The 25135-nt window shown below is 38.4% G+C and overlaps 1 protein-coding gene across 4 annotated transcripts in view; it reads left to right on the top strand.

Moving 5' to 3' along the window:
• Window positions 1-25135, top strand: part of Fchsd2 (FCH and double SH3 domains 2) — a 186166-nt gene that overhangs the window by 17355 nt on the left and 143676 nt on the right. For all 4 annotated transcript variants that reach the window (XM_052157215.1, XM_052157221.1, XM_052157231.1 and 1 more), the window contains exon 2: window positions 558-655. In XM_052157215.1, coding sequence (XP_052013175.1) covers window positions 558-655 — 98 coding nt within the window. The remainder of the gene's footprint in view (window positions 1-557; window positions 656-25135) is intronic.

Here is a 25135-nt window from a genome sequence, read left to right as displayed (position 1 = left end):
GGCTTGCTGGGTTAGTTTAAAAGCCCTGCATATGCTGGACGTTCACTTTTCTGTTCTCTTTGTGAGAAAGAGATTGTGATTTGATGCGCTGTCAGAGTGGAGGGCATCATTCTGAGACTGTGTGCTTTCTTGCAGCCATTGTGGAATATTTTATGTAGTTTATTCATGCATATTATTTCATGATTGTGTAAAATTGAGTTGCTAGGTATTAGGTACTGAATAAATACTCTTTCATCTGTGCTCCCTGCTCCTGGTGGTTAATGCCTGTATCTTTAGGAAGCAAGAGAAAGCAGAATCACAGTTTGCACTCCTTTAAACTGCAAATTTTTTTTTTATATTTTGGATTTTTATTTAGCCCCTGTTTTACATTCTCTGGCTAATTTTTTTTTTCATTAAACTTGGTTAAATAATAAAATTGGATGGCAAATATGGGTTTTTTGATCTCCAGGAATAGGAAAACTAAAAGTATACATTCTAACAAATAATGTCTTCTTTAAGTAATTTTTTTCTTCTTCAAATTATAGTAAAAGCCTTCATAAATATATACTATGTTTTAGGTGAAAGTTACACAAGAGCTGAGAAACATTCAAGGTGAGCAGATGACAAAACTTCAAGCCAAACATCAGGCAGAATGTGATTTACTTGAAGACATGAGGTAAGATTACAGTAAGGAGTTGGAGAACTTCTGTATCTGCTGCCCAGAACCTTGAATTGCCAAGCCCTAGGTCTGATGATGGAATTTCCTATTGGATTTCCTGCTTTCAGGCTGTAGGATTTTGACTCAGCTGGAAGTTAGAACTGGAACTAACATAGTTTAAATTCAATGTACAATGTACACAGACTGTAGAAAAATGAGGGCATTAAGAGTCTGTTAGTTTCTAATCACTCAGCTGGAAATTCTTGCATCTTTTCACTGAGTTCTAAGTTATTTATTGGCTTTAACAATTCTGACATTTTTATGCTGACACTTGTGGTTAGTGGTCACTGACTGGCTCAACCCCAGATGAAGCTATGCTAGCACTATTTGTAGTGAGAATGATCTGTCATATTTTATTGAAGCTACCTATATTCATAAGGGAAACTCTGACTTTAGTAGATAAGGTATTGTACTAACATTGTGAAAATGAATGTTATAACTGAGAATTGTAAGATGGACATGGTAGCATGTATGTGGAATCCCAGTAATCCCAGTACTCTGGAGGCTGAGATAGGAGGAACTTAAGTTCTGGGACAGCCTGGGTTACACAAGAAAACCCTGTTTCCAAAAAAAAAAAAAAAAGATACTGTAAAAAATGAGTAGGAAGTAGGAATTACTTTCTTTCTATAGTTTGGATTTTTGAGACAAGGTTTCTCTGTGTAGCCTTGATTGTCTTGGAACATAATTTGTAGACCAGGCTGGCCTTCAACTCAGATCTACTTGCCTCTGCCTCACAAGCTCACTGGGACTCATAAAATGTGAGGTGCCACAGTTGGGATTATTTTCTTAAAGGAAGTGCCCCTTCCTCCCTGCTTTCCTGCCTTTCTGCCTTCTTGCCTCCCTGCTTGCCTCCCTGCCTGCCTGCCTGCCTACCTGCCTGCCTCCCTGCCTTCCTGGGACAGGGTCTCTCTCTTGTAGTTCTGGCTGGTCTGGAACTCCTCCTCCCTCTGCCTCCAAGTGCTGGGACTGAAGGTGTGCGCCGCCATACTTGGCCTGCCACTTACTTAACAATCCTCTAGTACAAACTCACAGTTCAATAAATATTTTTGTAAAGGATTAAAGATGATTTGCATATTCAAATAGAGCAAGTCCATCCAATTCTTACTTATATAATAGTTACAAATTGGAATTAAATCTGCAAGCCCTCAATTGGCGATTTTTCCCAGAGTGTTCCAGCATCATGTTTTATAAAAACATTATATAGTGTTAGGATAAAATTATGTATATTTTGGATAACTAAATATTTTAAAGAATTCCCCTCTCCCCCAATGCTTATTTTAGCCCCTTTTGTATTGAGCATTTCTTCTATGCAACTGTCTTTGTAGGATTTCTAAGGCATAAAACTATGTTTACGTTAACTCTGACTATATAAAGATTGCTTTTCTGACTAGAAAGTGGTCTATTTCAATTCTGAATTTGTTTCTCTTTTACAGTACTTTTTTAGATTTTACATGTATGTATGTACATCTTTGTGTATATGTATGCCATGTGGGTGTAGGTACGTGTGCAGACCAGAAGAGGCTGTTGAGTTTTCTTGAGCTAGAGTTGCAGGCAGTTGTAAGACTCCTGATACATATGCTGAGGACTGAGCTTGGGTCTTCTAGAAGATCAAGAAGTATTCTTAACCACTGAGCCATCTTTCCAGCTTCTTATTTCTCTTTCTATGTCTTTCTGCTTTGCTTTCTTCCTATGGCCTTGTGGTGAGGGTAGAGATATTTGTTTTAAGTGGCACTTTAATTGGGGCATTGAACCCCATGGCCTTGTATACACTAATCATGTGCTGTCTTACTGGAATCCATTCACAGCTGCTGCAAGCAAGGTTTTGGATTAAAAAAAAATTCCTCTGCAAGATACTAAACCTTGATATGGTTAAAAATTTCGCTTTGGATATCTGTTAAGCCTACCTAGATATTTTAGAAGACATCTCTAGATGAAGGAAGTAATACTTTTCAGAAGGATTTCAGGAAGGAAAAGTTTGTGGGTAAGAAGAGATCTTGCCTGGGGCATAAGGTCATGGAGTCCCATTGATGGTGTGTTCTAAGGACTTCTTGATAATAGTCTTTTCTCCTATTGTTTGAACTGTAGTGGAAGAGTGTGTGGTCAAGAGTCTGGACATTGGAGTCATTCAGTCTTGGATTTCTGTCCAAACTCTTTTACCTATTAGCCATGCAGACTTTTGAAAACTGACTTAATCTTTCTAAACATCATTTTCTCATTTATAAATTGGGACAGTAGTGGCTTTCATTTATAAATGTTACGCAGATCAGATGGCAGTACATACAGATGCGACATACATTAAGCTAAGTGATATTGGTTGTTGCTCCTGCTGTTGCTACTGTTTGAATTCTTCCTGATTCATCCATTCTGCTTTGGATTATTATAGCAACACCCTAATTATCACAGCAGTGATAATTTCTTCATGATTTCCTTTCTTCAATTTCTCTTTAGTAGTCTGTCTTCCATGCTTTTATCAGTTCCTCTTTCTATGGCCTTCTAGATAGTAGTATAATAGCTACAGACTTCTTTTCCTAGCTTAAATATTACCATTTAGTGCATCCTTTCTCTTTTGGCCAATTGAGAATCTGATTATCTCTTATTCTACAGTTGAGGTTTTCCTCCTCCTCTTCTTCCTTTTTGGCATCTTCATTCAGGTTTTTGCTATTGAACCTGGGCTGGCCTTGAACTTACTCTGTAGACCAGTTTGGCCTTGAATTTGTGACTAATCCACCTGTGTCTACTTCCTGAGGACTGAGGTTATGGGTATAACAACCACCACAGCCATCTCCCCTGCTTTTTTTTTTTTTTTTTTTTTTTACCTGCCAGTTCTGGTTACTATTACTGCTGCAAGTTAATTATTCTCTGAGATCACAAAGAATTTTGATGTTGCATGTTTTTGGCTACTTCATGCATGTGAATGCTTTTTAAGTCAGAGACTGTCCTTTTTTGTATGCATACAATTTATGTTATTTATTCATTCATTTTGAGATAATATAGTTCCAGCTAGCCTGGAACATGTTATATAGACCTGTTATACATGTTATATAGACATGTTATATAGACATTCTCTCCCTTCTGCTTATGAGTACTGGGATTACAGACACATAAAACTGTGTCCTGCTTATAGGTATATGTATACATATATGTATGCCAGTGTTCTGTTGCTGTGAAGAGACACCATAGCCATGGGAACTCTTACTAAGGAAGGCATTTAACTAGAGCTTGCATAGTTTCAGGGGTTTAGTCCATTGTTATCATGGTGGGGATATTAATATGATGGGATGCAGGCACACTTGGTTCTGGAGAAGTGACTCTCTCTGTTCTACATCTGGATCCACAGGCAGCAGGAAGAGAGGGACACTGAACTTGGTTTGGTCTTTTGAAACCTCAGAGTCCACCCCCAGTGACAGAATTACTCTAACAAGGCCAGACCTACTAATCTCTCCCAAATTCATTCCCTTATGACAAACATTCATATACATGAACCTATAGGGGGCCATTCTTATTCAAACTACCACAATGTGCATATATGTGTGCACATGCATGTGTGTGTGCCTGTGCAGGTGAGAGGTTGATGTTGGGTATTTTTCCATCTTACTTATTTTGTGTGATGTGGGATGTGTGTGTGTGTGTATTTATGTGGGTGTATGTATGTGTGTGTCTGTGTGTTTTTGTGTCTCTGTGTGTTTGTGTGTCTGTATGTGTGTGTCTCTGTGTGTGTGCATCTGTGTGTGTGTCTATGTGTGTGTATATGTGTGTGTGTGTGTGTGTTGAAATCCAGAGGTTGTTGTCAGGTGTCATTCCTATTTATTTACTGAAAGGTAGGTTCTCTTGCTGAACCTCAAGATCACCAGTTGGGGTAGCTAACTAATCAGCTTGTCACAGGGATCCTCTGTCTGGAATTACAGGCAAACTGCTGTGTCTGCTTGGCTTTTTTATGTGGGTGCTGAGGAACCAGGCATAGTTCTTCGGCCTGGCAAGTACTTTATCCATGAAATCATCTCCTTAGCCCCTTTCCATCTTGCTTGACACAGGGTCTCTCATTGAACCTGGAACCCATTGATTTTGCTAGACAGGCTGGCCAACAATTCCCAGGGATCCTCTTGTCTGTCATTTTCTAGGCAGACACTAGCACATCCTGCTTTTACATGTATGCTGAAGATCTGAACTCTGATCCTCATCTTGTACAGCTCCACTGTGCTATTGGACATAAGTTATATCTCTATTATATTTAAGATGTATCTGGGCATGGTAGATTATGCCTATAGTCCCAGCACTTAGGAGGCTGATGCAGGAGAATTGCCATGAGTTTGAGGCCACCCTAGGTTCATAGCCAGTGTCAGACCAGATCATACTACTTAATGAGACCCTGTCTCAAAAAAAAAAAAAAAAAACCCAGACCAACCAAATAAGTAAAAATATGTTGCAGAGTAGTATACTGGATATTAACAGAATATTTTAAAGAAATCAGTGCAGTCTTTTTCACTCACATATAATTGTAAGTAGCATATACTATTACCCGCTAAAACATGTTTTAGGCCTCCCTGTCTAGTGTCTGTCCTGGTTCAAAGATGCCTTTGGTTTGACACATTTTGTGAAAATAGGTGATTATGTCATGTGTCATCACATATTGTCACATCATTTATTATGAACGTCCTTCTACTAACACAGAACAAACAAACATTTTCCATAGTTTCATGTAATAGGAAAAACTCTATATACCCTCTGTGGAAACATTATACCCTATCTAGTGTGATAGCTCTGTCCACGAGTATTCTTAAAAATACATTTTAAGTTCCCCTTTTTTAAAAAAGATTTATTTATTAATTATATGCAAGTATATTGTAGCTGTCTTCAGACACCAGAAGAGGGCGTCAGATCTCATTATGGATGGTTGTGAGCCACCATGTGGTTGCTGTGATTTGAACTCAGGACCTTTGGAAGAGCAGTCAGTACTTTTAACCACTGAGCCATCTCTCCAGCCTGGTGATGCATTCCTTTAACCCAAGCACTTAGAGGCAGGAAGGAGGCTAGCCTTTCTCCAGGAGATCTCCATGAGGCCAGCCTACAACATAGTTAAAGGATAGCCAGGGCTATGTAGAGATACCCTGTTTCAAAAACAAACAATACATTTTATAAATTTTGTACATTTTAAGACAGGCATGGTGTAATGTATCCTGCCTCTAATCCTCGTACTTGGGAGGCTGAGATGGAGGATCTCTCTGAATTTGAGGCCAGCTTGTCTACAGAGTAGTCCCAGGTCAGCTAGGACTACATAGTGATGTGCTATTTCCAATAAAACCAAAGCAAAAAAACTTGAAACAAAATAAACATTTTTAAGAGCTGGGCATGGTAGCACATAATCTGTAATATAATGGGAAATTGAGGCAGGATTGCAGAAGTTTGAAGTCATCCTAGTAGTTCAAAACAAAAAACCCAAAAGCTTTAAATCCCAAGCAGACAAATTCACTTGCATGCTGACTGGGTTACATTGTTAAAAAGTTTAAAAAAAAGCAAAACCAGGAGCTGGAGATATGGCTTAGTAGCTAAGAGCACTTGCTGTTCTTGCAGAGGACCTGTGTTCCTCTGTTCTTTTGTTCCTGTGTTCTCAGTGCCAGCACGGTGGATAATAACCTTTGGTGGCTGTAGTTCCAGTGGATCTGAAAATCTCTGGCCATTGTGGGCACTGCATGCATATAATGTCCATATATTCAAGCAGAATACTTGTATGTATGTATATATATAATTCAAATGATTCTTTAATAAGAATAAAACCAAATAATATGCATTTTATAGAAATGTTTCATTTCCACAAGAAGAGCTAAGATGTGATTGTTTTTATGTTGCTCATAAACTCAGTAAACCCTATAAAATACTCAGATAAATGAGATAAGTTGTTTATCTTAGAAAAATAAATCAAGGGCTAGAGAGTTGATTCAACTACTAAGAGTACTTGTCACTCTCCAGAGTACCTGGCTTTGGTTTTCAGCAACCACACAATGGCTTACAACAATCTGGGTCACAGGCCCAGGGAATCCAGTGAACTCCTCTGATCTCCATGGGGGCTGCATACATGTGATAAACATACACACAAGCAGGTAAAAACACTCATACACTTAAAATAAATAAATCTGGAGAAAAAAAAAAAAGAAAATCCCACTTCACTGTAGGGTTGTCAGTTGGCTGAGGTTGATCCCTAGGACCCGAGTTGTGGAAAAAACTGACTCCTGCAAGTTTTCCTCTGACTAGGCACATACAGGTGAAAGTAGATTGGTAGATTGGCTTCTAAGTTTATTTAGCATAAACAAGTAGCTGTTTATGGGTTTAGAAATGATAGAAGTCAAGGTCTGTCTTTTGAGCTGGAAATGGTGGCACATGCCTTTAAACCCAGCACTCAGGAGTCTGAGGCAGGTAGATCACTATGAGTTTGATGCCAGCCTGGTCTATGGTCTACTAGGGAGCTCCAGGCTGTCTAGCTAAGGCTACATAGTAAGACTCTGTCTCAAAAAACAAGATAAAACCAAACAAAAATTTGTCTTGGGTAGAATTATGCTATACAGGGTCCTTTAAACTAGATCTAACTAGGAGAGATGGTTTAGTGGTTAAAAGCACAGGCTAGTGTCATAAGAAGACCCAGGTTCTATTCCCTGCACTCACATGGGGGCTCCTAACCATTTGTCACTCCTGTTCTAGGGTATCTGATGTCCTTTTAAGGCCTCTCCAGGCACAGCAAAAATGTGGCACACAGTCTTAACATTTTGGCAAAGCATTCAAACACACAAAATAAAATAAATATTAAAACAAAACCTAGGTCTAACACATCTATCTTCATTCAAGCAATGTTAGACTTGAAAATCTATCACAGCTCTATTTATTAAAAAAAAAAACTGTCTTTTGGGACTTCATTGATGCAAAATTAGCATATATATTTAAATTTAGTGACAATAACAAAGGCTTTTTATGAATATCCATTCAAAGCCTTTGAAGATATTTAAATGCCAGCGGAGCAGGTTTTCCTGCTTGTCTGCTTTTGCATCTTTGAGGCACACTTGTGTATGCTTTTTTACTGTGAAGCATAAAAAAGAGGTGCATGATCAAGAGTTAAGATCCATATTCCTATTATCGCATCCTTAATTTTGACTTGTTGGCAGAAAGTTGTATGAGTAACTAAGCAATAGTTACAAAGAAAAACCATAAATCCAATTTACAAAGCATCAGTTTTTAGGCAAACAATACATATACAGTCCAAACTTTTATAAATTCAGAATTTTGAGAACCTATTTAAAAGCATGGGCCTTTTCACTTTAAACCTTTAAAAGTATAAGATTATATATGGGTTTTTAGTATGTCATGTTAGATGTATTGTACTGTGGTCAATACATTAGTAGATTTATCTATTGTTATTTATCTTCAGGTGTTGCATATCTGTGAATTTATTTGGAGATAAGTAGTGTGGAAACTTTAATTTCTTTTGATTTTCTTTTAATCCTGACTTAGAGCTGTCACGATAACCTTACTTTTCAGTGTGTCTACCTAAGCTAAGACAGAGATAGCTTTGCATTAGTGGCGGTGACTTTTGGTACAGTGAAAGATAGATCTCAAAGTTGTCTACTCTCTTGTAGTAGAATACAGTATTTCTTGCTAAAATACCAATTTAGGTTTCTGGTTCTTTCCTCCGCCTTTCCCTCCAATGCAGCTTGAGTACTTAAGAACTTGTCTGCTTAATAGTTTTTGGATTTTGGAACATTTCAGTTTGTTCAGATATTATAAAACTCCCAAGTGGCAAAAATTTTAATTGTTTTTGAAAGAGGATCTTACACTGTAGCCCAGGCTGGTCTTGAACTCATGGTAATCCTGATTGCCCTCCCAATTGCTGAGATTCTGGGTATGTGTTATCATGTCTGGCTTTAGTGAATAGTAAGAATACTTTTTTGTTTTTCAAAAGGACCTTATTGAGCCTTTGAAGTAGCTCAGTGGGTAAAGGTGCCTCTTGTTGAGCCTAATGATTTGAGTTCTACTTAATATTTGAAATGAAAGACCAACTCTCCCAAGCCAGATTGGCCTAGGGACTCCCTGTGTGGCTGAAGATAACCTTGATCTGCTCCTCCTGCCTTCTGCCTTGATAGTGCTAAAAGGCTGGCACACCATGCCCCATTTATACTGATGAAGCTTTTATGATTCTAAAAGAAGCTAAAGGGCAAATCTAAGATATAATGAGATACAAACGGGAGGATTTTGTGCTACATGCAGTGGGTCCCACCCTACTCCCTTCTTATCTTCTGGAATTTGTGGGGAGGAGGCTGGTTATGAGACAGTCTTCCTCTGCTGCCCTCCCACTTCTGCTCTCTTTTAGAGGGTGGATTTGGAAACTCCACCTTTGTGTTGGGAGTGAATTAAAAGAAGGAAAGAGAGCTCACTAGTTGTTAATCAAGGACATTCCATTCTCTGGGGAGATTTCATACTGATGCATTTCCTGTTGAAATTTACTGTCAACAGTGAGCAAACATACTTGACTTTCTGTTGTTGTTTAAAGACAGGGTCTCCCTACACAGTTCCAGCTCACTTGGTACTTGGTATGTATGTATGTTAGGCCAAACCTGAAGGGGTCTCCCACTTTTACCTCTTGAATGCTGATATTACAGACATTTGCCGCCATTCATAGCTTGATTTATTTTATTTGTTTGTTTGTTTGTTTTTGGTTCTTTGAGACAGAGTTTCTCTGTGACAGCCCTGGCTTTGTAGACCAGGCTGGCCTCGAACGCAGAGCTACAGAGATCTGCCTGCCTCTGCCTATCAAGTGCTGGGTTTAAAGACTTGTACTACTGCCCGGGGCCTATTTTACTTTTTTTTTATTCGATATTTTTTTATTTACATTTCAAATGATTTCCCCTTTTCTGGCCCCTCACTCCCTGAGAGTCCCATAAGCCCTCTTCCCTTCCTCTGTTCTCCCATCCACCTCTTCCCACTTCCCTGTTCTGGTTTTGCCCTATACTGCTACACTGAGTCTCTATTTTACTTTTTAAAAGTGTTTTGTTATTTACTTATTTTCCTCCCTGTTCTCAAAGGCCTTAGACCAAGCAAATTTCTAAATGCTAGATACTTTTTTTTTAAATCACAGAGAAAGTTTTTTTTTTTTTATTTATTGAAAAGGGAAGTAAAAGCACTTTATGATAAAATTAAAGATTTACTTGGAAAATATTTCAGATAAACATGTTAAAATTGGCAATTTTCATGGAAAATTAAAGAGTAAAGTGGTACACGGGTAAAACATTGCTAAATTAATTGTAATATGAGATAGAAACATTTTATGATAGAATTGAAGATTTACGTGGAAAATATTTCTGATAAAATTGTGGAAAAATGTAGAAAAACATGTTAGAATTGAAGGTTATCATGGAAAATTTTATATAGATATAATAATGGTAGGCATAAAAGTATTCCTAAGTTGATTGAAAGTGGAATTATAAACAGTTTCTGATAAACTTGAAGATTTACATGGAAGATATTTCTGATAAAATTGAAGAAATATATAGAAAAACATGTTAAATTAAAGATTATCATGGAAATTATACAGATAAAATGATAGGCATAAAGATAATTCTAAGTTGATTGAAGGTGGAATTATAAACATTTTCAGATAAAATTGAAGATTTACAGGGAAAATATTTCTGGTAAAATTCAAGAAATATATAAACAAACACGTTAAAATTGACTATTTCATGGAAAATTTTATATATAAAATGGTAGATATAAAAACTTTCTAAATTAATTGAAGGTGGAATTAGAAACATTTATGATAAATCAAAGATTTACATTGAAAACATTTCTGATAAAAAGAAGTATATAGAAAGACATTAAAATTGAAGATTATCATGAAAAAATAATGCAGATAAAATGGTAGACATAAAAAACATTACTAAATTAATTAAAAAGGGAATTACAAACATTTTATGATAAAATTGAAGATTTATGTGAGAAATATTTCGTTAGTCTTTGTCTTTTTATTGGGGAATTGAGTCCCTTGTTAAGAGATTTAAGGAATAGTGATTGTTGCTTCCTTTTATTTTTTATGTTATTTTTATGTTTGTGTGGTTATCTTCTTTTGGGTTTGTTGGAAGAAGATTACTTTCTTGCTTTTTCTAGGGTGTAGTTTCCCTCCTTGTGTTGGCAGTTTTCATCAATTATCCTTTGTAGGGCTGGATTTGTGGACAGATATTGTGTAAATTTGGTTTTATCATGGAATATCTTGATTTCTCCATTTATGATGATTGAGAGTTTTGCTGGGTATAGTAGCCTGGGCTGGCATTTGTGTTCTTTTAGGGTCTGTATGAAGTCTGCCCAGGATCTTCTAGCTTTCATCGTCTCTGGTGAGGAGTCTGGTGTGATTTTTCACCTTACTGCTTTTAATATTCTTTCTTTGTTTAGTGAATTTGATGTTTTGATTATTATGTGCTGGGAGGACTTTTCTGTTCTGGTTCAGTCTGTTTGGAGTTCTGAAGGCTTCTTGTATGTTCATGGGCATCTCTTTCTCTAGGGAAGTTTTCTTCTACAATTTTGTTGAAGATATTTATGGGGCCTTTAAGATGTCTATATCTATAATCCTTAGGTTTGGTCTTCTCGTTGTGTCCTGGAGTTCCTGGATATTTTGGGTTACCAGCTTTATGAATTTTGCATTTTCTTTGACTGTTGAGTCAATGTTTTCTAATGGTATCTTCAGCACCTGAGGTTCTTCTATCTCTGTCTTCTATTCTGTTGTTGATGCTTGCTTGCATCTATGACTCCTGAATTCTTTCCAAGGTTTTCTATCTTTAGAGATTTCTCACTTTGTGATTTCTTTATTATTTCTACTTTCACTTTTAGCTCCTGGATGGTTTTGTTCAGTTCCTTTACTTGATTGTGTTTTCCTGTAATTCTTTAAGGGATTTTGACCCATGATCTCCTGTATTTCTTTAAGGGATTTCTGTGTTTCCTCTTTAAGGGCTTTTACCTGTTGACCGATGTTTTCCTGTATTTCTTTAAGGGAGTTACTTAAGTCTTTCTTGAAGCCCTCTATTAGCACCATGAGATCCGATTTTAAACCCAACTCTTGCTTTTCCGGTGTGTTGGTATCCGTGACTTGCTGTGGTGGGAGAACTGGGTTCTGATGTTGCCATGTGGCCTTGGTTTCTGTTGGTAGGGTTCTTGTGCTTGCCATCTGGTGCTAGTTGGTATTGTTGTCTCTGGCTGGAGTTTATTCCTCCTGTGGGCCTGTAAACTCCTCTGAGCTCAAAAGTGAAAGCACTGCTGGGAGATCTCTCTCTCTCCTGGCAGGCTGTGCTCAGAAGGCTGTGGAGTCTCCAGGCTCCCTGGTGCAAATGGTGGCAGGAAGACTTCTGTCCCAGCTGCTCCACTGATCACAGAAGGCTGTGGAGTCTCCCGGCTTTTTTTTTAAAGACTAGTTTAATTCACATGATGATAAATTAGAGTATACAGGGACCTAAAATGAAAACTATTTATTTTTTTAAATAAATGTTCTTAGGAGGTCATCATATATGAAAAATACTTTGGGAATTATACTTGTTAATTAATTAATTAATTAAATGTTATTTTTTCCTTTTTTTTTTTTTTTTTTTTTAAACATGGGGTTTCTCTATGTAGTTCTGGCTGTCCTGGAACTTAGTCTGCAGACCAGACTGGCCTTAAACTCACAGAGATCCTCCTGTTTCTGTCTCCTGAGTTCTGGGATTAAAGGTGTGCGCCACCACTGCCTAGCTGTTTACACTTATTTATTTTTTTAAAATCTTTTATGTTTTATTTATCATTACTGTATGTATGAGTATTTTGCTGACATACATGTTTCTGTAACACATTTGTGCCTGGTACCTGTGAAGATCATAAGAGGACCTTAGCGCCTCTGGAACTAGAGTTACATATAGTTGCTAGCCATTATGTGGGTGTTGGGATTGAACGTGGGTCCTCTGAAAGAGTAACAAGTGCTCTTAACCACCGAGCCACATTTCCAGCTCTGTATTGTCTTTTTGTTTGTGTGTTTGTTTTTTGATACAAGGTTTCTCTGTGTAGTGCTGGCTGTCCTGGAACTCTGTACACCAGGCTGGCCTAAAGATAGACCTCTACTACCTGACTCTGCATTGTCTTTTTTAAATCTGTGTTTCTCAAGCTTTAATATAAGAAACTCATTAGGTGTCCTCTCTATTGAATTACTTCTCTTGTCAGTTGTGCATTATTAACCCAGTTTATTATTTCTCTTCATCCACTGAGCTGTTTTCTTTTCCCCTGGAGATTGACTATGCTAGGCAAGTACACTACTATAGGACTATAAACCCCAGTGAGGGTATTTTTGTGTATGTTATAGTTTATGAACGGCTGAAGTAATGCAAAGAATAAGCACATTGAAGGTAGAACAGAGTTTGCAGTTTAGCTCTGTCTCTTAATTGACTGGGTTATCTTGGACAAGTTACAAAGCTCCTTCTAGTCCGTGCTTTGTAAGGAAAGATCACTGTTTACTTTTTTGCTGTACATTAAATGAGATGTGAAACACCAAGTAGATGTTCAGTTTTGGTAGCTCCTCTTCCAGTTGAAATTGAAGTCTGGCCAGACAGTGGTGGCACACGCCTTTAATCCCAGCACTTGGGAGGCAGAAGCAGTGGATTTCTGAGTTTGAGGCCAGCCTGGTCTACAGAGTGAGTTCCAGGACAGCTGCTACACAGAGAAACCCTGTCTTGAAAAACCAAAACCAAACCCAAACAAAACAAAACAAAAACCAGAAATTGAAGTCTGGGAAGAAAGTCTTAAGTAGACAAAGGAAGTTGTATTTCATCAACTATAAGAAACACTTTTTGTTACATTTTCTTAAGATGTATCCTTGTTGTGATATGGTTGGCTGTGCTGTAGTTGTCATTGTTAGTGCACATAATGGCAGAACAGGTATCTGTTGGTTTGAATGGAAATTCCAGATAATGCTTGGAATAGAAATGTTGGATTCGCCGGGCAGTGGTGGCGCACGCCTGTAATCCCAGCACTCTGGGAGGCAGAGGCAGGCGGATTTCTGAGTTCGAGGCCAGCCTGGTCTACAGAGTGAGTTCCAGGACAGCCAGGGCTACACAGAGAAACCCTGCCTCGAAAAAAAGAAAAAAAAAACAACAACAACAACAAAAAAAAAACAAATCCAAGAAATGTTGGATCCAGTGGGCTTTATATGGCCCATAATATATGATGTGGGAAAACTTGGGATCTTTAACTAATATATAAGAAAGAGATTCAGATCTGGCTTATGTCTTTAATCTCAGCACTCAGGAGGCTGAGGCAAGAGGATCTCTGAGAGTTTAGTCTCCAGAATCCAAAAAGCTAGGTGAGGTGGTATGTGCTTATAATCTCAGCACTGAGCAGTGAGACTTAGGTAAGTCTCTGAGGCTTCCTGGCCAGCCAGTCTAGCCAAAGTGGCAAGCCCCCAGGCCAGTGGGAGATCCTGTTCCAAAAGATAAAAAATGACATCCGAGGCTATCCTCTAGCTTTCACATGCATGTGTGCTCATGTACATGCAGTGCCTGCCCCCATGGTAACACATGCATATGTGCAATTAAAAAGTGACCCACTCAGAATATAGTATATACACACATTTGAAACTGTCAATATATTTAATAAAGAAAGTGATTCAGCAGAGTTCAACTCAGAATGTGAGCAGTTATGTACAAGACAAAATTTATTATGTACAAGGTAAAATTTATTACATCATAGAAAACATGACTATATATGTTTAAAAGAGCTCTCTTAAGTACAAATACAAATTTCAAGTGATCAAGAAGATCAAGTGTTACATCAATTTAACCAGCAATATTTTTTTAAAGATTTATTTATTTATTATATGTAAATACACTGTAGTTGTCTTCAGACATACCAGAAGAGGACATCAGATCTTATTACAGATGGTTGTAAGCTAACATGTGGTTGCTAGGATTTGAACTCAGTACCTCTGGAAGAGCAGTCAGTGCTCTTAACTGCTGAGCCATCTCTCCAGCCCAACATTTTTTCTTAGTGGGAAATAAAATGTCATGCAAAGGGTTCTCTAGAGGAACAGAACTTACAGAATGAGTGTGTGTCTGTGTGTGTGTGTAGGGGATTTATTAGAATACAGTCTGTGTCTAGCTACTCTAACAATGGCTGTCTACAAATGGAAGGTCGGAAGAATCTAATAATTGTTCAGTCCATGAGGCTGGAGGTCTCAGCTGGCTCTGATACCAGCAAAGGAATATATTTGCCAGAGAGAGAGGTTGGGTGGCATACTTGCAGTGAAATAAAGGCAGAGAGTGAAGAGCTTCCTTCTTTCGTGTCCTTTATATAGGCTGTCACCAGGAGGCCCAGATTAAAGGTGAATCTTCCCACCTCAAGTGATCTGGATAAAAATGGGTTTTCCTACTTCAAATGATTTAATTAAAAAAAATCCCTCATAAGTTTACTTATTACTGCTTGGGTTTTAGTTAATCCCAGATATAGTGAAGGTGACAGCCAAGACTATCCATCACACTAAATAAATTTAAATACATACTTTCAAATTATGGTTAGTCATGTAGGGAGGAGTTTAAGAAAATAAAACCAGCAGAGGAGAGTATGCAGTTTGAAAAGGGCTATTTAAGAACATCCCCACCACCCCCCTACACAGTACAAGTAGTTATACTGCTTACTTGAAAGAGCCAAGGTTTTTTTTTTTGTTTTTTTTTGTTTTTTGTTTTTGTTTTTTTTTCAGAAAGGGTTTCTCTGTATAGCCCTGGCTGTCCTGGAACTCACTCTGTAGACCAGGCAGGTGCCTGCCTCTGCCTCTCAAGTGCTGGGATTACAGGTGTGCGCCACCACCACCCAGCTAAGAGCCAAGGTTTTAATAATACCTCTTCCTAGTGGCCCCTAGTTCTGGAAAGACCCAGTGTAGCAGTATAAGACAAAACCAGAACAGGGAAGTGGGAAGGGATGGGTGGGAGAACAGAGGGAAGGGGGCTTATGTGACTTTCGGGGAGTGGGGAACCAGAAAAGGGGAAATCATTTGAAATGTAAATAAAAAAATATATCGAATAAAATGAAAAAAAATAATACCTCTTCCTATTGCTATTCAATGGTTTATTAACTTATAAGACATTACTTAATAGATGTTTATATCTAAAATTTAAAGATTTGGGTGTTTTTTTTTTTTTTTTTTTTAGATTTTAGGTTTCATCATTGTGGCCTAATAATTTAGACTTGAATGGCGGATTCTCTTCCAAGACAAAGGCACTTAAACTAAAAGATAATAAAATTGTTCACCACTAGGATTAAGCATAGATGTGTGTTGGAGAATTTTGGGGGCACTCTTCCCTGGCCTGCCAAGTGAGAATGAAGATCTATGTTGGTGGGGTAAAATGATAGACTGCACCAAGTATTGTGTCGATGCTTACTACAGCCCTACTGCTTAGTCTTTTATTAAATATAGGACTGGACACAGGTCACTTAACAAGTCCCACGGATCCTGGCTGCAGTGATCATAATACTTTATAGGTTATTTTTGATAATTATGTAAAAAATATATGCTTTACAAGTCCACATGAGTTGTAGTTTGGGTAAGCAATCGAGAACATCAAATTATGGTCAGTAACTATCCCCTAAAGAGTTAGCTTGTGAATTGAGAATTGTAGTGGACCCAAAGATAAACAGTTCCAGTGGAATTAAAACCTCTTTAACTATGATCAATGGTTCTAGGTACTTTCTCTGTGTAGGTAATGATTCTTTTCATCATTGCTGGGTAGCTTTCCTGACATATTTTTCTTCCCTCCCTCCCCCCTCCCTCCCTTCCTCCCTCCCTCCCCCCTCTCTTTCTCTCTCTCTCTCTGACAGTTTACTCTGTGTAGCCCTGGCCTTCCTGGAAGACATCCTCAGATCTGCCTGTCTCTGCCTCCTGAGTGCTTGGGTTAAAGGTATGGGCCACCACACCTAGCTCTTGTGTCATAATTTCATAAGATGATATATGATAGAAGAGGGAAAGACAGTTTCTTCCTATGCAGTTGATGCATTTGTTGTCTCCCCTGTCCTCCTCTCCATCCCAGGTTTTCCTTTTGTTCCTGCCACTCAGGAAAACAGTTTTAACTAAAATATTCTATTATTTGAATGTTGTCTCATTGGCCAGATTAGTTTCACATGCCCATTCTTGACCTGTTGCACTGTTGGCTGAGAATGTGATCCTCTTAGATTGGGTCTTCATCAAGAAATGAGTAATGAATGCAGTGACTGTGGTTTCATTACATAACTGTTTACTCTGATTGCTGCTGGCCAAAATGGGTGATAGAGATCCATTTGCAATTTGCAGTTACTGATTCCTGTAAAAGTATTATTGTATAGGGGTTAGAATACCAGGGACGTTGCTAGAATTCTAGTTGCCTTAAGCAGGTTGTGAATCATGTAACTCTTTGAATTCAGTATCTTAAGTTAGGAGGAGGGTTTTATATTTGCCTTATGTAGTGGCCAGTGAGCCAGTGGGCTCTTAGGAATTTCCTTTTAGGAATATAGGAGTGATTAAAAGTTTTGTCACTTTTGGACCTTTGATGGTTTACAGAAGTGTCGATCTAAGAGCCCTTTGGGCAAGTTTGTTTTCCTCACTTTTACTTCTTAGGTGAGAGGTTATCGAAGTGGCTGGACAGAAAGTCAGGAAAGACAAATAACTAGACAGCCCTGTGTTGATCATTTCCCTTTCATTAACAGAGGATTGGCGGTTCAGTCCTGAAAGATGAATTGTGAGGGAGTATTTTACCTTAGGAGGCCTGTGATAGCAAGTTGGTGTGTTCCTTTGTAAGTCCTTAAAATACCCACTAGCGTCCCGCAGTTGTCAATCTTCAGGATGACTTGATGTATCAACAGCTGTGTGTTTTCAGTTAATGTAGCTAATGTATTGTTCTACAGCTGTAGACTTTCTGTCATTGGTCAGGTAGGGACTAACTTATGCACTAATAGCTGATATTTTATTTTGCTTCCGTATATTGTTTGGGCATGCTTTATTTTAGTGTCTATTTGAACTCCTTTTTGGTGTTCATGTATGAATCTCATCACCCAAATGTATTTTGTTTTGTGAGTTTTGAAATAAGGAAATCAAAAGGAAATGCTATATTTGGTATTATGAAAAAGTACTACTATGTCTGTGGTTCCAAGGAAACAATTAGAGTATGTGTATTCTCTGGATTATATTTTAGTGAAATTTGTTTTTCCTCTCTTGTGGCTAGATGAGGGCAGTCAGCTGAGACACTTGCTGTATAGCCTTTTCTGTGTATTTTGAATTTTGAACTATGTGAATGTTACCTACTATCCAAATTAAAATTGAGTGACCTAGTAATATAGATAAATGTTTTACTCTAAGTCTATTGAACATAATGTGCCTTAACTGTTTGTAGCAATTATTGCTGAAATTTAACTTTTGTCATCTAGTTAGTATTAGTGAAGTTATTCTTCCTTTCTAGTGAACTAACTCCCGTCCCTCCTTCCATCTGTATTTCCTTCCTTCCTTGATCCAACTGGCCTTGAATTTGTGGCAATTGTGAGCCTGTCTCCCAAGTGTGGGGATTTCAGTATGTGCTACCATGCTGGGCTAATGGTTATTATTTACTTAATTCATTAAATATTTAAATTATATTTACCCATTTATTTTTTCATCCTTTGTGTGCAGTATGCATTTATATGTTTGCATATTTTTTGCATGTATATAAGTTCATGTGTATTTAATATGAGTATGAGGATGCATGTACATGTACATGTGTGAACATACATGTGGAGGCCCATTGTTAATGATGGGAAGCATCCTTGATTGCTGTGCCTTATTCTTTGAGGCAGAGTTTCTCAGTCAACCCCAGAGCTGGCTGATGAGACTTGTCGGGTTCGCCAGCATGCTTTAGGGATGCCTTCTCTCTGCCTTCTGGGTCTAGATTTCCAGGTGTTTTTTTTGTTTATGTGGTTTTCTGAAGCTCTGAACTCTGGTCCTTTCAGTTGCTTAGCAAGCACTTTAACTATTGAACCATCTTCCAAGCCCCCACATTTATTTATTTATATATCTATTTATTTAATTTGTGTATATGTGTTGTGTTCATGAGCAAACACATGAGGGTATACATACAGAGGTCAGATGACAACTCATGGGAGTCAGTTCTTCCTCTCAACCATGTGGAACTAGGAGATGCCAACGCTGGTTGTCAGGTATAGCTGCAAGTGCTCTTACCTACTAGGCTGTGTTGCTGGCCCCAAACTCATTTTTTGATGAAAAATAAATCAGAGCCATTTGTATTGGTACATATCTGTAATCCTAATACTCAGGCAGAATTTTTTATTTGAGGCTAGCTTTTGATATTTGTGAAATTTTGCCTCAAAAAGAAGAATGTACTGTAGTTGTCTTTTGCAGGATAAGGTTGGGACTTGACTAGGAAGTACCATGAGGGGGCTGTCTGGAATGTTACCATCCTATATCTTTACTGGTGATTAGGGTCTATAGATATATGATTGTCACAAGTATGATTATACACAATATTGGTATTCTTAGTTGTATATAATGTATTATAGACTAAGAAAACGTTGGACTGCATACTGAAAGACTTAGGAGCAAGTATTTTAGTGGGTATAGTTAGCACTAATTTGTTATAAATAGTTTGCACCAAAAGTAAAATGTATGTCTGGATGGTTAGAGAGGTACAGATATATGTTAAAGCAAATATTATGAAATGTTATGACAGAACTTAGGTAGTGGCTATATGGGTGTCAACTGCAAAATTATTTTGTGTTTGAAAAATTTCATGGTTACCTACTGGGAGTTTCCTCTAACCATCCTGCTTGTGTTTGGGAACTAAAGTGAAGCAAAACCACCTGTAAAACATTAAACTAGTACTGAAAACTACTAAACATTTAACAACAGCGGATGTTGTATGTAACAAGGGGAGTAAGGCTAGGTGTAGCTCATTTATACAACACATACCTTATACATATGAGACCCTGAGTTCATATCCTAATGTGTATACCTCCCCTTCTGCTCCCCCATATCTATCTATGGTGGGGTTCTTACTGTTTGAGACTAATTTTTAAAATTAGTTTGTTTTAGGTTTTTGGTTTTTGATTTTTTGAGACAGAGTTTCTAGCTATACTGGAACTCACTCTGTAGACCAGGCTGCCTTGAACTCATAGAGATCCACCTGCCTCTGCCTCCCCAGTGCTGGAATCAAAGGTGTGTGTGTGTACTACCATGCGTGGTCCCGGCTCTTGCTTTATAGCCTAGGCAGCCTTGAATTCACTGTAACCCATGCTGGCCTCAAACTCATTTTCTCCCTACTATTTCTGCTTCTTGAGTTCTGGAATTACAAGTATGCATTATTATCTGGCTTAATGAATTTGTCAGAAAAGGGAAAAAAAACACTAAAAATTTGTTGACTTTAGTGTTCATCTCAACAAATTAGAAAAAAATGAACATAACAGAATATTTGGTAAAAAAAGAAATTTAAGAACTGGTATGGTAGCACATGCCTTCAGTTTCAGCATGTAGGAGGCTAAGGCAGGAAGGTTGAAACTTCCAGGCTAACTGTGATATGTAGGGAGACTGTATTTAAATAAAAACTAAAACTCAGCTTACCAAAAAAAAGGGGGGGGGGGAGGGAGAATGATTATGACCAGTCAGGAGGTTCTGTCTAGTATTGAAGACTATCAGAAGCCTGTTGACACGTTTATGTATTGGTGATGTGTAAAAGACCTTACATTAAGGTCATGACAAGACAAATACCACCTCCCCCACCCCCCATGGTGGTTAGATTATGTTTTGGCTTGGCAAGGTATAGTAAGTACTCACTTACTTAATCAGTTATCCATCACTGTGTTGCTATGAAGGAATTTTGTGGATGTGGTTGACATGACATTTATAGTTAGTTTACTCAAGGTAAAGAGATTACCCTCAATGAAATTAGTATGCCTTATTCAGTCAATTGAAAGGCCTTAGTAAGAGCAAAACTGAAAGCTTCTAGAAGGAATTCTCCTTCAAGACTGCAGCACTAATGCCACCTGAGTTTCTAGCCTGCCAGCCTGCTCTACAAATTTCAGACTTGTCAGCACCCCCAGTTTCTCAAATCCCTATGTCTCTATCTGCCACTTACCTGTGTATCTTCTTTTTCTCTTGTTCATTTTATTTCTCCTAAAGAATGCTGACTAATTCACTCCTCAATATGAGAAGACAGGAAAAAAGGACTAAGAACACAGGATTAGGAAAAAAAGATGTTAAATTTCCCATCATTTAAAAACAGTAAACTTGGGGCTCGAGTGATGGCTCAGTGGTTAAGAGCACTGGCTGCTCTTCCAGAGGTCCTGAGTTCAATTCCCAGCAACCACATGGTAGCTCACAACAATCTGTAATGGAATCTGATGCCCTCTTCTGGTGTGTCTGAAAACAACGGCAGTGTACTCATATACATAAAATAAATAAATAATTATAAATAAACAAATAAATAAAAACAGGATCTAAGCATGGAGGTGCATGGCTGTAATTCTAGTGTTCCAAGGCAGTCTGTCTACAGAGTCAGGCCCTGTCTCAAAGCAAAGAAATAAGCACACACCAATGAGGACTGTCTATGTGGACTCACCTGAGAATAGAAACAAAATCTGAGAACTAATGAGAATTGAGCAAGGCTGCTAGTTACAATAAAATGAACATTGCTTATATATGCTAGAAATTACCATTTATAAAAGTAGCAGGAAGATGATTCCACTTACAAGAGCTGTAGTAAACACGCTGACTCATGAGGACACTCAAGATTAAATCTTTAGTGCTGTGCCAAAGCTTTATGGAAAGAATAAAAAAATAACTTTCTGCAGTTATAAAAGAAGACTTGAGCTAATGTAGAAATATATACTAATCCATAGATGAAAGACTCATTTAAGCATCAGCTCTTAACCTCTAAATCTAGAATTCTAATATAGAAAAAGGCCTTTCCCTCTTAAAATTTGTGAAACAGATTATAAATTTAAGAAATCTGAGGTCAGCGGGGCAGTGGTGGCACATGCCTGTAATCCCAGCACTCTGGGAGGCAGAAGCAGGTGGATTTCTGAGTTCAAGGCCAGCCTGGTCTACAGAGTGAGTTTCAGGACAGCCAGAGCTATACAGAGAAACGCTGTCTCAAAAAAAGAAAGAAAGAAAGAGAGAGAGAGAGAGAGAGAGAGAGAGAGAGAGAGAGAGAGAGGGAGGGAGGGGAGGAAGGGAGGAAGGGAGGGAGAGAGAGAGAGAAAAAGAAAGAAAGAAAGAAAGAAAGAAAGAAAGAAAGAAAGAAAGAAAGAAAGAAAGAAAAATCTGAGGTCAGTTAGGACAATTCTGAATATCAGGTGATATGTGAAAGAATTACTATTAAATAAAACCTTGAAATGCTGTTAAGACAAGAGATTATTATCGCTTTTATAGACAGGCTGTGTTACTAGACTGCTTCAAATAAATGTATTTCTTTGTAGTACTTTCTATATACATCAGGCTGATCCTGAACTTGCAGCAGTCCTCCAGCCTCAGCCTCCCAAGTGCTAGTGCTAGGAATATAGGCATAAAGCCATGTTTGGCTTTATTCTGTTTAACACATGAAACTACAATTTTTTTTTTTAGTTTGTATTTCACTACTGATTATTCTAGATCTTGTGATTTAAATTAATGATTTGTTTTTGAGACAGGATTGAGACTGGCCTTGAATTTTAACTTTGAAGCCAAGACTGGCCTTCCACTCCTGAGCCTCTTGCCTTTGTAGCACTGGGATTATAGGCGTGTGCCCCTGTGCCTGACTGTACTATTTTTGCCCTCTCCACCCTATCGTTTTCTTCTGCTCAGTACAAGCAGAGTAAAGCGATATTACCTTGTGTGCTATTTAATTGCACCAGGTGTAAAGTGTACATGGTGTTTCTCACTAATGCCAAGCATTGAGCCAAGTGAGCTGGGCTGGAATTACACGGATAGCCACTAGCTTCTTTATTTCAGCCTACATTTAAGATGAATTCTATGCGTGGTTGGAAAGTGTGACTGTCAGTTCCTTGGGAGCTGCTCTTTTCCTAGTTTTGTATTTTTCACTTACAATTTGCAGTAGTATTTACTAGGACTCCAGGCATCTTGTTTTAGACATTGTAAAAAGGAAGGTTACATGGGTGCTTTTAAAAAATTAAAAGGCTAGCCAGTCATTGTGGTGCATGCCTTTGCTCCGACAGGTGGCAGAGGCAGGAGTTCTATGAATTCAAGGTCGCTCTGGTCTACACAGTGAACTCCAGGAAGCCAGGAATACATAGACTCCGCCTCAAAAAACAACCCCAAACAAACAAAAAGGCTATAGTGTTGCGGGAAATATTAAAAACATGAACCTGCCAACTCTCCACGCTCCTGCTTCTCTCAACCCACCAACTCTCAGGCCCTGCCAGGCCACATTCCCACTCAACTACCAGTGGGCCACCACAACACCATGTCCCAGGACGGTCCCACAGGCTCTGTCACACATTCCAAAAGCCAAATAGATCCGCCATCCTCGTGGTTTGATAACACAATACATAGTAACCTGGTAAAAAGAAGACTCAATGTTTATAGTTAACCAATCATATTTATATAACAATAAATCATCAGTACACAAGATGCTGATACAATAATTTCAAAACCAATTGATAATGATAAAAACTGACCACTTAGATTAGACAAATTATCCCAATATTCTAACCTTTATGACATAACAACCTGTGGCCGGTCATAGCCATGCTGATTCACTCCTCTGCCATCCCAAGATACTCCTTGTCTCTGCAACTCTTAGCCCTGCCTCCCTTTTCCCTGTCCAATCACAGGCTTCCCACTGCCCTAATGTAATTGGATAGGGTAGCTCCTGTGACCTTATCACAACCTTTTTCTGGAGAAGGATTTGTTTAACATGGGGAACAGTGAGGAGAAGAGCATGTCATGTGGCTTTTTATAATTAGATTTAGATTTAATGATTTGTACAAATATAAAATGACATAAAAGGGGTCTAGAGAGATGACTCAGTGGTTGGCTGAGTGCCTGCTGCAGTTCCACTGGATCTTACTTACCTTCTCAGTATCCATGTTGGGCAGCTTACTCCAGCTGCAGGGGTAGTAATGTCCTTTTTTTTGGGGGGGGTACTTGCACTTTCATGGCATACACACAGATACTCATGTACACATCAGTAAAAATGAGTCAACAGTATGAAGAATGTTGGTAATTCCTTTTTAGTATTTTGACACTTATTTTTTTAAAAATGAAGTGCATTTTTCTTCACTTGAAATGAATAGTTTATATTCCTTATGTACATTAATTTTAATTTAATTGAAAATTTTTGTGTCAGTATAAAGCTTAATGCTTGTGGATATAAAAACTGAATAAATGAGATAAGTGCTGGGCCTGGTGGTCCATGCCTTTTAATCCTAGCATACCGAAAGCAGAGGCAGGCAGATCTCTGTGAGTTTGAGGTCAGCCTGGTCTGTTGCGGGAAATATTAAAAACAAAAGAAACCAGCATGTTTTTGCGCTCCTGCCTGCAGCGCTCTGCCCTGGCAGCCTGGTCTGCCATGCACTGGCGAGCAATGGCCGACCTGTTTTTATCTCATGGAGACTGACTCAGAATTCCACAATCTCTCCACCCAGCTCACTAGGCTCCCACTAGCAGGTTGCTGCTATGCCAATTCCATGCTTCAAATTCCCCATGGCCTTCATGGTGCACCTCAGGCCAACCCACGAGCTGCCGAATGAAGGGTAACACAATACAAACTTAGTTTAGAAACATTGGCAACTAAAATCCCAATCTTGTAAGACTCATTATATCTAAGCCCTCTATTATATCTAAGCCCTCTGGTGGTGAATCCTGACAGATCTGCCAATGAAACCGGGAGACTCTTGTACCTACATCTTGTCCTCTTGCTATCCCTGTCCAAAAGGACCTAACTCTGTTCTGCTTCCTTTCTTTCCCTTTCCAACCTGGAAGCCCCGCCTACTTGCCCAATGATTGGCTCCTTTATTCATTAGGGGATTGGTTCACAAGAAGTCACCTGACTCACTCCTTGTCCACAGACACCCCCTTCCCCAGGAGAGCAGAATTAGCATTAACATACAAACAGCACCAGGCACACCCACAACATACATAGCAAATTCTCTGACATCCAGGGGAGAAAAGGGAAGGAGAAAGGTAATGGGGAGGCAGAAATTCTGCTATTTTCAGTGTAATATAGCAGTAAGATGAATACGTGTTTTGGGAGTATAGAAAATGATGCTTCCTCTAGACTTGTAGCAGTCCTTCAGCCTCAGCCTCTTAAGTGCAAGGAATATAGGCATAAAGCCATGTTTCGTTTTATTCTGTTTAACACATGAAACTATAATATTTTTCTATCTTGAATTTCACTAATGAGTATTCTAGTTTCTGAGTATTCACTACTGAGTATTCTAGAATTCTATTCT

The sequence above is a fragment of the Apodemus sylvaticus genome, chromosome 1 (genome assembly GCF_947179515.1).
Source record: "Apodemus sylvaticus chromosome 1, mApoSyl1.1, whole genome shotgun sequence".
Lineage (NCBI taxonomy): Eukaryota > Metazoa > Chordata > Mammalia > Rodentia > Muridae > Apodemus > Apodemus sylvaticus.
This window is presented reverse-complemented; position numbering and strand designations above follow the sequence as displayed.